This window comes from Chaetura pelagica, unplaced genomic scaffold, assembly GCF_000747805.2.
Source record: "Chaetura pelagica isolate M959 unplaced genomic scaffold, ChaPel_1.0 scaffold2, whole genome shotgun sequence".
Lineage (NCBI taxonomy): Eukaryota > Metazoa > Chordata > Aves > Apodiformes > Apodidae > Chaetura > Chaetura pelagica.
This window is the reverse complement of record NW_009952796.1, coordinates 404,291-419,816: the sequence shown is the minus strand read 5'-3', so window position 1 is coordinate 419,816 and position 15,526 is coordinate 404,291. Positions and strand designations below refer to the sequence as shown.

General features: G+C 40.7%; 2 protein-coding genes across 2 annotated transcripts in view; both read left to right on the top strand.

Annotated features, from left to right (window-relative positions):
- Positions 1-26: 26 nt before the first annotated feature.
- NSL1 (NSL1, MIS12 kinetochore complex component) lies at positions 27-10,674 on the top strand. Its single transcript, XM_009994794.1, has 5 exons — positions 27-156; positions 3,763-3,893; positions 6,990-7,044; positions 9,726-9,793; positions 10,396-10,674. The coding sequence occupies exons 1-5, from the start codon at positions 27-29 to the stop codon at positions 10,672-10,674; spliced, it is 663 nt and encodes a 220-aa protein (XP_009993096.1).
- Positions 10,675-14,520: 3,846 nt separating this feature from the next.
- The window catches only part of BATF3 (basic leucine zipper transcription factor, ATF-like 3), a 5,257-nt gene continuing 4,251 nt past the window's right edge, over positions 14,521-15,526 (top strand). The window contains exon 1 of the mRNA XM_009994793.1: positions 14,521-14,526. Coding sequence (XP_009993095.1) covers positions 14,521-14,526 — 6 coding nt within the window. The remainder of the gene's footprint in view (positions 14,527-15,526) is intronic.

Genomic DNA, 15,526 nt, shown 5'->3' with positions numbered 1-15,526 from the left:
AGGAGAGGCCTTTCCAGGTGCGGAGGATGAAGCCCGAAGGATGGCTCCTCAGGCTCTCTCGTCTCTTGCAGAACTTCGAAACGGCCGTGCGGGAGAACGTCACCGTCGATGGGCAGCCCTGGGGGGAGATTTCGGGCGACTCCGAGCAGCAGGGGGGTATGCCTTGCTTTCCTTTCGTTTTCCTGCTGTGTTTTTTTGTTGTGGTTTCTGCACGTGGGGGTTTTGATTGGGCAGTTTTTCCCCCCAGCTGTCTGCAGCAGTAAGGATGCTCACAGAGCAGGTCAGACTCTAGCTCAGATGTGATCCTGAAAAGGTGCACAATAGATCTCGAGGCACAAGCTTCAGCTGTCACTAGCATGGTGCTTCCCTTGGCTGCCACAGAAGCTTAGAGGCTCCCAGTGTATCTGATAAAATAAAACAAAGGTTTCACCAAATTTAATAGCAGCTGCCTTGCCAGAAAGTCTACAGCAGACTTTTAGAAAGTCAGTATTACAAAGCAAGATTTTTTCATTTGGGAGGTTAGGGAAGAGTGTGTTCATTTCATTTTAAAAAAGGGAGTATTCAAAATGTAATGGAGTAGGGTAAGTTGACCTGTTTCTAAAGCCACAGCACTGCAACAGGGCCCGTATTTGGAGGCTTCACAGTCTGTCTGGGCAGCAATTTTCTGTGACATGTCTGTGATAATTTTTTTCCCTGTGGCCTGTTGAAATTTTCCTTTGCTGCATCATACCTGTTGTCTCTCATCCTTCTACTGCACACCTCTGAGAAAAGCCAGCCTCTTTCCTCTCTAGAACCACCCTTTAGATAGCGGAGGGTAGTGCCTAAATTTCCCCTTAGCCTTCTCTTCTCCAGGCTGAACAAACCCAGCTCCCTCAGCTGCTTCTCATACGTCATGTGTTGTGGTTGCCAACCCTCTTGGTGTTCTTCCATTGGAATTGCTCCAGTATTCAATGACACAGCCTTCCAGAGCATCCAAACTAGGGTGTTACAGTCCAGGTATGTGAGAATCCTGGCTGGATCATTAAGCTCAGAGGGTAGTATTTAATGGTTCATATTTTTACCTCAGAGCTCATTACAGGTTCTTCAGATGTCTGCTCTGTGACCTGTTCTTTTTGATGTCTTTATCCATCACCAAGTAGGAGATGGAAGGTATCTTCAACCAATTTGCAGCTGACATTAGCCAAGCCAGTGTGCAGTGACCGTGCTCAAGAGCAAGCCAATTCAGGGGAACTAACCCTGAGCCAGCCTAGTATATTGTGTTAACCAGAGCGTAGTTAATAGATCCAAGGAAGTTGTTATTTGCCTTTACTCTACACTTACTAGAGCACATCTGAAATAGAACTCATTTTTGGACTCCAGTATAGGGAAATCGTTGCTAAACTGGAGTGAGTTCATTAGAGGCTGCCAACACAACCAGAGGACTAGAGCACTTGCCCTGTGAGTTGAGACTGAGGGAAATGGGCTTGATTAGCCCAGAGAAGACAAACCAGCCTTTTCAGAGGAGGTTACTGAGAATGTGGAACCAGGGTATTTATTGAAGTGCACAGAGGCAAGAGTCATAAATAAAAGAGGACATTCTGACTTAATATAAGGAAGTAAGAATTCACTGTTAGGGTAACTGAGCATTGGAAAAGGTTTCCCAAGGAGCTTGTGTGATGTCCAGTACCGGGGGCTTCCAAGAACAACTGGATGAAAAGTCCTGAGCAACCTCATTTGAACTGGGTGCTGACCCTGCTGTGAGCAGGAGTCTTGAGTCAAGAGGGGTCTCCTGAGGGCCCTTCCAGCCTGAGAGATCTTATGCTGGGGACATTGGCCAAGATCTCTTCCTGTCAAGACAGCCAGTAGTTTGTCTGTCGCTACTGTTTAATATACAAGCTAAATAAATGTTCAAAATTATTTCTATATAATCATATATTTATATGTAATATATATAATGTGTTTATAATTACTGTCTTTTGAATAATAGTAGTGGAGATTCTTGGTAGTCTGGTGTCCAAAATTCATTTGCTCACCTGTGTTAGCGTTAGATGCTCTTTGCCTGCAACTTGCACAAAGCTGAAAATGCAGATATATTGAGCTGGCTATGGACAAATAGCTCCTTGAACTGTTTTTTGGTCAGGAAGCTTCTGCAGTTTTAGTTCTAGAATGATAAAACTCCAACTCCTTTGACTACAAGGTCACAAATTGACCTCACGATGCAAAACGCTGGTTCAGGTTCACTTCACTAATTGAGATTTCTTTGAAAATTCGTAACAGGATTTTCTTAACAGGACAACTTTGTCCAGATGGAAGTTATTTTCTGTAAGTAAGCCTGTGTCTGGACAAGTCTAACTTTTTCCAGCTGAGATACTGTCATCTTCTTGCAGCTGGCATAAAGCAGGTGTAAGGACTGTATTGTGCTTTTTAATTTGACATAAATTTAGTCGTGTGCCCATCTGTCATGCAGTTTGCATCACCAAGTGATCTGACATCTTGGGCCTTCATTGTTTGCATAGACCAGTGGCTCTAGTCTTTCCTCTTTAAATGATTTCATGGTGATCCTAAAACAAACAACAAAACAAACCCACAAATTTAAAATCTTGATTTTGCCTTTCTGAAACTGACCAAGAGAGGGTGCTCAAAATCCATTCTTTACCACTGGATTGAAAACATTGCATGATTTCCAAGTTGTGCTCAACGTGTTAGTGGGAACAGTGAATTTAAATGCTAAGGAGTTTATAAAATTACATAAAAAATAAAAAAGCAGCACTATTATCAATGTTTTAAATCTCCACTGAGGAGAAAAATTACAGGAGTGTGCAGATGGAAGAATATACAAATATGCATTACCTTTCCATTACAAACAGTCGGTGTAAAATTGAGCAGTTACTTCTGTTTTCTTCTATAATACTTAATTTTTTATAGTTTGTAATGGTGGCATGTGATGTCAGGAAAGTGCAGGCTTGTACTTGTCTAAATTTTGAAACCAGTTTTAAAATAGTATCTGAAGGTATTGTTAAGTTGAATTGCAATCTTGGGGAAGCTAAGTACCTGTTGTAGGATAGCAGCAGTCAAAACTCTTCAGTCAAAAGATGAAAATACGTTCTCGGTATTTAGTCTCATTTTAGCATTGGAAAAGCAAGCTGTGGAAGTTGGCTCCTACCGCATACACTCTCTTGGGCCTCAGGTGTTGAAAGCAGGCATGTTTAGGTTTTTGTAAACTCCTTATGACTAGTAATTACAGATGTTATCCAGGAATCATGTTTCATGAAGGTGGCATTGCATATTGTCATGTTAAACTGCATGCTTCTGCTATATATGATGCAAAATCAGTTAGGCTTCAAATTACTATTTGGGCAGTTGGTGTTTGCATAATACTTGCAAATAACACAGATAAACAATTTTTCTTGTTCTGTCTTGCATTGCTTTTCTTCAGTTGGAAATCAAGTTCTCTCAAAAGATAGCAATTTCTTTGTGAGACTTTCTTCTCAGTTTCAGAGTTCACAGAGAAATAAATTTCTGATTTTTTTTTTTCCGGATGGTTCTCCACCTCCTGCCACCCCCAACTCATTTGCTTCAAACTGGCCAACGTCAAGTTGTTCTACAATTTCTGTCACCTTAACAAGGAGATCCAAGACATACATTTGTCTCTTCTTTGATAATCGTGCATGGATTTTTATTTAAGATCTAAAGCTGTTTTTTTTTCCTCATAACTTCGTCTCAAATTAAAAAAAAAAAAGAAGTAGAATTCCTACAATAACTTTGTGTGTTTGTTGTTTTTAGGTTCCAGCATTAAAATTCTTGAAGATGAATTTGATGACCTAATAGTAGAGACAGCAACAAAGCGTAAGCAGTGGCCTAAAAAGATATTGATGCATTGTATCCAAACCATGAAAGCAGAGCAAGATATGTTGGTGAGTAACCTAAGATTTTCAGAAAACTTTTGCATATAGTGTCTGCTGACTGTGTGTGACTTGAAGAAATAAATCATCCAATGTTGACTGCTAAGCTCTTTCCCATAGTTGCTTTTGATCCTTTGTCATATAATGAAATTGTTTCTTTGCATTAATTTGTTCTTCAGTGAAATGAGGGTTCCTACAAAGTGAGCGAATTGGGCCTTTGGCACACACGGGTGAGCAAGTTACTCAGGCAGATTGCTTTGACATGATGATTCACGATCTACAAGGCAGTATACACCTATTTATCAAGATCTGGGTTTCTGAAATCTTTGGCTGAAGGCTAGTCGAAGTACTAAATGTTATTATACATACAGATAGATATTATGATGTGTAGCATATGACTGTTAAAGAGATGGCTGTGTTTTCCTAAGTGCTTTTGTTGCACTAATAACTACACTAAGTACTTCCAATAAAGAAAGAAAAAAAAGTAGTAATGTGGCTTAATTAATAGGTGCAGTAATTTCTAGTTTTTAACACTGAGCATAAACTAATTACTGACATAAAACAACCCAGTCATGTCCTCAGTTGCTGAATTTCTCTCCTGCAGTTACATTAGGCCTGCCTTTTGCTTGCCTCCTGATTAATTAAAGTCAATTTCCTTTGGGGGGGAAACAAAAAAAAAAAGGAAGAAGAGGCAGTGGGCATAAATGCAAATACAGGAAATTCAACTTAACCATTAAAAAAAAAGTAATTGTGAGGGTAATCAAACACTGGCACAAGTTGCCAGGTTGCCCAGTGAGACTGTGGAGTCTCCATCCTTGGAGATACTCATGAGGATATTGAAAGCCTCACTGGTTGAGGCCCTGGGCAACCTTCTGTAGTTGGCCCTGCTTTCAGTAGAGGCTTGGACTGGACCATCTTTAGAGGTCTGTTCCAACCTCAGCTGTTCTATGATTCTATACTAAAGGCATCATGGATTTGTTTGGGTTTTTGTTGTTGGTTGTTTTTTTTTAAAAAAGCTGTTTTAAGAGCCTGCATTGCATTTCTGAGGACTAAAATAACTCTAGGTTAGCCAGGCAGAAATTATTTATAGTAAGTAAAAGTGCACAGGTATATATATTTATCCCAAACCTGAGGTATTTTCTAACATACATTGTCTTCTGTGTTCTCTGTTTTATCAATATGTCAAGTACGTAAAACAAACAAAATAAACTAAAATAAAATATGCCGTTGCATAACACCAAGTTTTAACGAGACCTTTTAATCTTTCTGCAAAAGGAAAACTATATTCTGCTTGAGTCCCAAAGTGCATTAGTTATTTAGAATGCCTCTCAAGCTGCCTTTTTCTGTTGCTGATCTCTTCAGATTTTACACCACCACCACTTGATGATTATTTTACTTTGAAGCGTGTACAAAATATAGGAAGATTTTAGTTTATCTCTGTAAATTAAGTGGCTTTTTTTCCTCTCAGCTACTTCTGTGAAGGTACTAATGGTTTCTCTGCTTTTGGTTGAGGAATTGTTTTGTTCTTTTTTGACCCTAATTACTCCTATATGTGATGCGTGTTTTCTGAGGCATAAAGAGCAACTGTGATGATACAGTAGTTAATTGCAGTTTATCTGGTGAGAACCAATCAATTAGCATGGTGATCTCCCTATAACTGCCAAAGGAAGAGATCATCCTGTAGGTTTTCATACAATATTCTGTTATATTTGAGATTAATGCAAACAATGTTTTTTCTTTTAGTTGGAGCTCTTACTGTAAACTTACTAAGATGTTCAAACTGTGAAAGATTTGCTCTAGTAAAACTAATAATAATTGACTTTCATAGAATCATAGAATGTTTAAGGTTGGAAGGGACCTAAAAGATCGTCAGGTTCTGACCTCCCTGCTAAGAGCGGGGACACCTCACGCTGGACCAGGCTACACAAAGCCTCATCCAACCTGGCCTTGAACACCTCCAGGGAGGGGGCTTCCACAACCTCCCTGGGCAACCTATTCCAGCACCTTACTGCCCTCACGGGGAAGAATTTCTTCCTGATGTCTAACCTAAATCTCTTCTCTTTCAGTTTAAAACCATTACCCTTTGTCCTATCCCTGCCCTCTCTGGTGAAAAGCCCCTCCCCAGCTTTCCTGTAGCCCCTTCAGGCACTGAAAGGTGCTATAAGGTCTCCCTGGAGCCTTCTCTTTTCCAGGCTGAACAGCCCCAATTCCCTCAGCCTGTCTTCATAGCACAGGTGCTCCAGCCCTTTGATCGTCTTCATGGCCCTGCTTTTGCTTGAAGGTTGAGGGACAGCTCCTGAATCCAAGAAAAATACTAACTTGCAGATTATATAAATTTTGTTTCCATGTCTTTGCTTTGTTTCCTTCTTCCATGGTGGTTGGTTCTAAGTCCACCTTTAATACAACTGGATAATAGTTATGTTCCTTGTTTATTATTGGTTAACTTGATGTCACAATTAACTGATGTTAAGTCACAAGGCTCACAGCAGGACCAAAAAGCCAGAAAGCCCGATTTGTGAAGGAGAGTGTTCTTTCTTATGCATAAGTAATAGCAGGGCTAGAATGTGGTCATTTAATTAGTTTTCTTTTTCTTAGTTTTTTGTCTTAATGTACCCTTTGTTCGAGTTTGCTCCTTTGTGAAAGGACACTATTTTTGTCAATGGCTTCTTAAAACCAAGAGCATCTCTTCTTCATCAGTTGTGCAGCAGGTGGCAGTGCTTCTTCCAGAATGCCTGGATTTCAGTTGAGTTCTCATGCTTTAATAGTTAGTATTCTGCAAACTAAAGCAGATGTTGGAGATGTGTTTGCAGTGAACTGAACTGTGTTAACCAGAGCACTCTTTCTAGTAACTGACTATCTATAAACTGTACCTCTAATACATTGTTTATCTGAGTAATTCCACCACCATCTGCTTGTAGTAGTCTTTCTCCATTGTTTTGATGGCTATGTATATATTAGATGTGTATTGAACAAAAAAAGGTAGTTCAGAATTTTTTTTTTCTTTTTTTTTTTCTTTTTTTTTTTCTTTTTTTTTTTCTTTTTTTTTTTCTTTTTTTTTTCTTTTCTTTTTTTTTTTTTTCTTTTCTTTTTTTTTCTTTTAATATGCAGAAGCTGTACCATCCAGTTGTAACACCAGAAGAGATAAGGCGACAGCCTTCTCAAGGTAAGGATGTTGTGGGGAGGGCAACTGTACTGAGGAAACACTGCCTACCCTACTGGCTAGCTGTAAATATTTAAGAAGTTTTCTTTCTTTCAGTTTCTTTTAAATTATTGACTGTTTAAAGAAATAAAATAGCTAGAAATTTGTCATAACTGAATGTATTGCCGCATCAATTTATTGTGTCCATTTCTCTCATTCCAAGTGCTGTCTGTTGTTGGGCACTGTACTTCAAGGCAGAAGCTGGCTGCTGCCTGGGTATTGGGTAGAAATTATCACAGAGCTAGCCACAGTAGGTTTTCTTACTTCTTTCCTTCACCACTGATAGAGGCAAGAAGGGGAACTAGATGGATCACTGACATTAGGCTTTGACCATTTTACATGAATACTAGAAATGCTTCAATCTCTCTTCCTAATCAGTTGTTTTTTTCAGGGAATTGAAAGCAGTTGTGTAGTACTCAGTGACAGCAATGTTGACTTTCCTAACTTGCAAAGTAGGCATCCAGCTTTACCCTGCCGGTGCCATTCATAAGGTTTGGTGAAGAAACAAAGCTTCAGTGTCCTAAGTTGGCTGCATGCTTTTGAAATCATTAAAAAGAAAAATTGGCTTCATCCTGGCTCAAACCAGGACAATTCCTTATACAAACTCCTTGGAACAAGGTGGTGTATTTTGCAGTTCATTGTTGGAACGTGCTTTCTGGAGGTTGGCCTTAGGAAACTGGAAGCTCTGCCTTGCCTGTTCTTCAGCGTTGAAAAATGAGGGAATTTACTAATGCTGTTCCATGTTGAAAAAGCATGGTTACAGAACTCTCACTATGGATTACTGCACTTAACATAAAGCTGGTGTAACAAGCAGTGGTGTTAAACAAAATTTTAGAAGCTGAGCTTAATCTTCCAGTTCTCACCCTGCTAATCTGCCTTCACTCGAGGCATCGTTTCCTCTTTGTATACAGGAGACATTGCTTCCAGAGATGTCAGCCTGTGCAGCAAAGTAGCCAACAGGAGCAGTACCGAGTGTCACTTCATATCTGGGTTTCTTTTGGTTTCTAGTGTCCAGATCTATGCTTTTCTGCAGTGAATTAACTGCTTCTTGCAAGTTAGTTACAGCCTGCACTGAGGTATTGCCTTTTTAGGTTAGGAAACAGCAAAGCCCTAGTCAAGATAGCATAGAGTTTCTGCTGAATTTTAGTATTATGTAGTCTTTGGGAAGTTTATGTATCCCAGTTTAGCAAGTACAGTGGCCAGAAACTAAAATGTTTAGATTACTCAATACCTTTCGTTTCCTTTTTTCATTTCCCTATGTTTTGGAAAGCCTTGAACACTGAGGAATATAATGTTGTCCATGTGAAGCTGAACTCCTGCAGGAAAATTTCATTTAACTGTGTGTCAGTCATTCTGCATAGCTGGAATGGTCCAAGTAATTATTTTTACTTAACTCCTTCCTTGCCGTTTCATAGGTCAGTAGTCTGCTGTAAGGATGCTTCATTCTGGACACATTATTTTAGAGAGAGTCCTTTTATAGTCTCTGTGGTGTGTTTAAAGAGGCTGCTCTTGAACTCTTTTTTCCTTCCAAACTCTGAATGATTGTGCAGTGTAGCATCCATGTCCATGCAAGGATTATGCATTCCTAAACCATATCTGACCAGCACTTTGGGCTTCATTAGCAATGATGATGACTAACTTCAAAGCAGAATGCTGTGTTTAACCCTGAAAGGGTTTAGAGCTGTGTCCACCATCTAGTGTTGTATCCTGCTGCAGGCATTGGTGAAACCCTACAGGAAAATAATAGTAATGGAGATGAGGCTGCTTAGTTCCCAGGAACGTACTTGCTTATCTGCTGATTTTAAGCCTCTTTAGATACCGTAGCATTGCAGACAGGATAATGGTGGAGAACATGCAAAACAGTTTTATAAGAACTTAAGAGTTTAACTCTTGAGTAAAAAATTACTGTTGCGTGCAAATCAGTAATAAAAACTTACATTATGTTGATCTTACCATATTGCTGCTGCAATCAAATCGATGCCAAACACATGCTGCCTGTTTCAGAGTTCCTCAAGGCTTCTTTTTTTTCTTTCTTTTTAACCCAGCAGAATTAATGTAGTTCATGTTGTTTACGCTTGGTTCTTTTTAATTCTTGGTGTTAATGCTTGGTGAGTTAAGCCAGAAGAAAAATGTAGCCCTTATTGTAAAAGCTGACTGGATGCTACCAAGCTGGAGCAGTAGAATTGTACCTTTTCCTCTCCTTAAAAAAGGTTTCTTTCATCTCATTTTTTCCACAGCTTTGTTTTTTCTCCTTCTTTCATGCATTTTTATAAAATGTAATAAGATCTTGAGAGATTTAAAGACATGTTTTATTTTTCTTTATTGCTGTTCTCTTCCTTTATGTCAAATACTATCTTTGAGTCTCATGTTTTGTATAAGCTGTAGCTTTCCTAGTGGGAAATTTGTGGCTTGCTGTAGTTAAGACTTCTAGACACTGCTGCATTTCGAGTGAATAAGAGTAGTAATAGTAAGATAAAACATACAAACTGTCATTTGTGACATTATAATTAGAGATGTGTTGTAGGTTTAATTTTTATATAGGGACTCTGCTGCTTTCTTGTGTGGTTTCTAGGAAGTTGGTAGCAAGTAATGGGAGTAGGGAATTATGTTTCAGAAGTTTATTTGGGCTCTGTGTTTTTCTGTAGATGCTTACATGACGGATCTGAAGCAGCTGACAGAATTGGCATCCAAACAGATCAGTGGAGCAATGAAGGTGAGATCTCTCTGTTCCAAGAGGATATTTTTTCTTTTCTTGATCTGACAGGATGTCATGAATCAGAACTTCTAACTCATCTTGGTTATAGTTTTGTATTAAAAAAGCCTGTGCATGTACTTTCGAAGCAAGTACATCTTTAGGTTTGGAGTGCTGAAGCTAAATCTGTACAGTATTCCCCCTCACACGGTGGTAAGGAAGATTACCCTGTGGCTATAGGAAATATTTTTACAGAGATTCTAGAACATGCAGAATCTGAAAAATAAAACATCTTACAAAGACCTGTACAGCTTCATACAACATGTGACATTTATTACTTCAATACCAGCTTAGACATGAACTGTCATGTTCTTGTGCTATTTAATCAGCTTAGAGATGTGAAAAAGGAAGATTTAAACTTGGCATACTCTTTGCATGGCCCCTGAGTTGCAGACCCTAGTCACTGTTAGGCTGGTAGCTCAGAGTTCCCAGCCTTCACCTGCCATTCTAAGAATCAGCTCTGCAGCCACTGAAGCTTTTGTGTGCCTGTCAGAATCTAATTAAAATATTTGTAATCATTACTTCTCCCATGTGACGTGAGATGCTTGGATTTGTTTTTGCAGTCTCTCCCAGTGCTAACAGAAAGAGCAGAAGGTTTCTCCCAAGCTTTAACGTGGCAACCAGTCTTGGAACTGTGCAAGCTGCGGCAAGAAGTCTTTGCTGGTTGCAAGGTGAAGGAGGAAAACCATGTCCAAAATTTCATATCACCAGGAGAAGTCACACCAACAGACGCTGATACAAGTAAAAATTCTTATGTTTTGCTAAAAAGAAAAAAACCTGTGGGGTCACCGGAAAGAAGATGCTACCCACTCCGACGGAGGAAAATTACTCTCAGCGCTTGAATTTCTCTTTCAGTGCTTTCAGACTGGAAAGTCAGTTGTACTCTTGTTCAGTCTGCTCAGTCTTTTTTCTTAAGCCTTTGTCTCTCCTCTATACATGGAGATATACGTGCTATACATGGGAGCTTCCTTGATTATTTAGCCTTTTGATTCTTTTAAAGATTCCTATTTTTACTGTTACACTGATGGCATATGAAAGCCTATGTGTAGTAGTAGCATCTGGTATCCAACTTATATTCACTGATGAACTCTCATTGTTTGCTCTTTTATTACAGCATTTAGCTTGAGCCTTCATGAGTTGTGCACATGCTTTATGCATGTGGGCCATCTCTTAGGAAACCGCTAAGTGCTCATTTACATTAAGCACGTCTCTAAAGAGGTTGGAGAATGTCTAGTTCTCCCAATGCACTTTCAATTATTACTGAATTGGGTGGCTATTTTTTTTTAAATAAATAAATTAAAAAGAAAGTAATACTGGACCATACTGGAAACACCAGATTTGATACAATGTTACAGTTGTATGAAAGATCACACACAAATGTGTTACATTGGTCCCTGCTCTTCCACCTTTCCTGAATTTAGGCCAGGTGGGCTTATTTATAGTCATGTTTGTTTAAACTCAAGATTTTTAGTTATTGCATATATTTACTTGCAGTGTGCTCTTCTGAAAAAGGAATTGACCATCCACATCTTAACATCTGATTTTGTGTAATCCAATTATGCAGTCTGAGGGTTTCCTGGACAACATTTCTACACATACCAGCATCTTGGGTCATGTACGAAATTGTGATGTTTGACTAAACTTTAAAGATCAGTATAGGCTACCAGTAAATGGCATTAAGTTGAGCTAGCTTACATGTGTTTTTTTTCTTTCAGATTAGTACCTAGGCAATTGCACAGTAGTACAGAATGGAGCCTTGTACCTTAACCATTCATACCTTTTTCTGGTTTATGACTGTATGTGCTTGCAGTAAATACTTATATGTAATGTATTTCTCACACAGTAAATGGAGGGATTTTTAGAAGCTTTATTATAGAAATGTGCTGTGGTAAGGAGATAGGTCCAACATAATGTCTAAGAGACAAAATTTTCAAGAAAATATGCAACAGATTTTAGCGTAATTTGTGTTATAAAGGTGAGCATCTGTATTGAGACTTTGTATATTTAATCATATGTAAATACTTGTTTCCCATCACTCTTGTAAATACAAATGTGTGTTTTTATACAAAGTAAATTAATTAAGAAAGATCAAAGTTTCAGATAATCTTGGTTCTGATCCTGGTGACTGAACAGTGGGTATCCTTCAGAAGGCACCTGTGTTACATTTTGGCTTCAGTAGCTGAAGTAGTTCCCTGTACCCCCTTTGAACTAACAACTGTTAATACTCTCATGGCTACAAAGCATCTAATGTGAGAGAAGACAGGATATGAGAGGGGCTGGAACTGTGAAGCTATGGAATGTGTGACTGGGATGGCTTTCCACACAGCAGCTTGCTATTCTAGCGGCTTTGAGTGCACACGCTCTGTGCTGGGTTGAAAATCCCCATCATGGCTTTCTTCACCAGCATTCACAGATACTCGTTAATCTGAGTGTTCCTAGACTAAGATGAGCCCTGCAAGATTCTACATGGCTATCAGTGTAGTATTTGAACATTTTCTATGTTAATTGGAAGGTTCCCTGCTATTCTGTGTGCATAATGGTAGTTAAGTACAGCAAATAGATAGGAATAGGTACATCCCTGAAGAGGTCCCATAAAAAGGGCCAAATTAGTACAAATGCCCTAAGAAATAAGGATGGGGAGTACTGTGGATTTAAGACTTAATAAGAAGATTACATAATTCACCCTACAGTGTCTGTTAGTGTTAAGAGATTGCAGGACATTAGGTCTGTGTGGGATGTGAAGGAAGAGGGAGTGGAGGCCCTGTGCTAGGGCAGTCAGGCCTTGTTGCAACACTCTTGTTTAAGCTGGAGCTGGGTGGAAAAAGAAAAATGCATCTGGAAGTGCTGGGCAGATAGTGCAAAGAAGGATGAAGAAAATATGGATTCCAAGTGCAGCCCACAAATGGAATTTATGCATCTCTGGTGGCCACTTTTGGCCAAGTGTCAATGGAAGGTGTCAGAGGACCTCACTTTAAATGCAAGTCCTGCGGTGAGCTAAACTCAACACTTGAATGCGCAGCTGTTTTTCACATGATTATTAAAAATTTCTACAGCAAGTTGTATCTGCAGCTAGCCGTGCCTGGGATCTGTTCTTCTGCCCACTGGCAGAAATAGATCAAATACTTCATTTTTCCCATTCCTGTAGCCTTTTGTCCTTCAGTTAACTTTTCATAGAAATCAGCAGTGTTGTGCAAGACAAGTGTCTAATCAGACTTGTACTGAAATGTCACAACATCCAAGCTTCTTATTTTTAACTTAGAGAGAATTGGTATTGCATCAATGTCTGGTAGTTTTTCTTTATATAGCCTTTGAATTTTGTAAGACAGCTCAATGGTGGTGGATGCTTGGGAACATTTGCAAACTGAGTTTTAATTTCTTGGTTTTTTGGGGTGAGATGAAACATCTCATTTATTAGTTTGTACTGTCAGTGATGTGCTTATCACTCCTGAGGGTAGGCTATCCCTACTCAAGAAAAAAATTGGCAAATAGGAGAAATATTTGCTGTGTGTAGTTTTTGAATTGAGGAGATAATGAACAGCATGCATGGAAGCTCCTCTTTCAGAAATCTACACGTGGACACCAGCGTCTGTTGGGAAGCTTGGGCATGCTGTGGTTCTGCAGAAGAGCTGCTCTGTGATAGGCAGCATTCAGCAAATCTTGTCTGCGTGTGTGTAGGCTGCTTCAGTGCAGACAAATTGCTGATAAACTGCCATTATAAAATGTAAAGTCAGCTGGCTAAACTGCTTTCTGGGCTTGTTTTCTCTCCTGTGTAGAAACACACTGCCTGTACTGCTGCACTACCTGGAACTACTGTGTAGGCATTTCTACAGATGTACCAGAGATAGCTTTAATACTAAGCAGAAACTTGTTCCCACGAGCAAATTTTGACTTTTCATTTCCTTTGCCTCTTTGAACAAGAAAGACTGTATTCAGACTGAAAGGGGGTGTCCCGTGAGTTGTCCCATGCTTGTGGGATCCTGGAAACCTTACTCTGTAGCTGCCAGGAGTTATTCAGTGAAGTAGTTACTTACTCAGTACTGGCAAGTACTGAGTAAGTAGGACATTCTGCTTGTGCAGTTGCAATTAAGGGCTGCATTGCTCCTAGAACAGCACGAGAGCTGGGGGGGTTGGGGGGGCAGTCTGAAGTCCTTCTGTGGAAAGGGGCTTTTTTTTCCCCCACAGATCACTTGAAGGGCTGTTGCATTTTGTCCACACGGTTCATTGATTTTATATATTGCATGAGAATATACCAGTTCCCCAAGCCTGTGAAAATACTGGCTTCTAGTCCTGTTTATTTCAAGTGTCCATAAGCTACACAGGCAGCAGCAAGGAGCCCAGTGCTCTCTTTCTGTGCAACTGTCCCAAACAAGTCTGTGCTCATGATCATATCTACCTCTTTAACTGCATGATGTGTACCTAATGCAAGACTGGACTGTTAAATTCACCTTCTTGTGCTCATCACCTGGAGGCTAGGGCTGCCCTCCAAGAGATGTTGGTTTGGATCCCCTCAGCTGGAGAGCAGCACTGAACCCACACCTTCTGCTGGTTCCTTGACCACCCCCTTGGTGAGCATCCTGGTGCCAGCATGTTGGATAACTGAGTAAGAGAGAAGCAAAAACTGCTTTTAAGGAAACCGAGGGGCTGGGAACATCCTGTAAGATGCTGGGGAGACCCAGTGCAGTCTGGAGATGCAGGTGAGGTCAGGGCACTTTGGCGAGGTTGCCCATCCAAGTGGGTCCCCGTGGCTATCAGGGTGGGGAAGGCTCACAAATACTCAGTCCTCCAGGGTCAGAGGAACACTGAGTAAGTGCAAGAGCAAAGGTGGGTGGCCTGGAAGATGGAGACACAAGCTGCTCTGAGGTGTTAACAGTGGGCAGAAGCGCTTCCCACTGGGGAAGTCCTGCTCAGCTTTTTCCAGTAATGCTGATCTAGCTGATGGTCCTGAATCCTACCAGGAAACCTGTGGCAGAACACAGACCTCAGCCTATTGGACTCCAGGGCAGCCTGATTTTCTCACCTTCAGCACAGTTAGCCAGATCTTCCTGAAAGGATAACCTATATGTACTCAGTTGGCAAATTTTGTAACCTCATCATCTAAAATGGATGACTCAAAACTTCTGGGGAAAGCAGAAAAATAAGGAAGTATCTGATTTATTGAGATACCTGGGCTTTATTGCTGCCTGCTTGCAGGCTGGGGGCCCTTCACCCTCCTCCTGTGGCTGTGTATTTGCCCCTGTGAGCTGAGCACAGCCAGGAGCGTGCATGAGGTACCGCGAACAAACGCACCTGTGGATGTCGTTTAAGTACCTGTCAGTGCAAACACCTTTCCTTCCTCAGGAGTGGAAGGCAAAGACAGCGGTTCGATCACAGTGTGGGGAAAGCGTTGGGAGGGATGAAAAAAACGCTCCCTCTGTTAAAACACTCTTGTCAGAAGAGCTGGATAGAGACATTCCTGCCGGCGTGTGTTCAGCAGCCCTTGCCCGGCTTCGCCTTTACGAGAAGCCTGTGGCATTTCCTTATTATTTAAAGGAACAGCGCGAGTAGCGAAAGTGAAAATCGCTTTGTCCCAGCGCCGGGGCCGTGTCCTCACGCCCATTAACCCGGGCTGAGCCGCCCGTCACTTCCCAGGAATTCCCGGCGCTTTTGGAAGCCGATGTCTCAGGAGCGGCAGGGGGGGGGCGGGGGGGGGGGGGG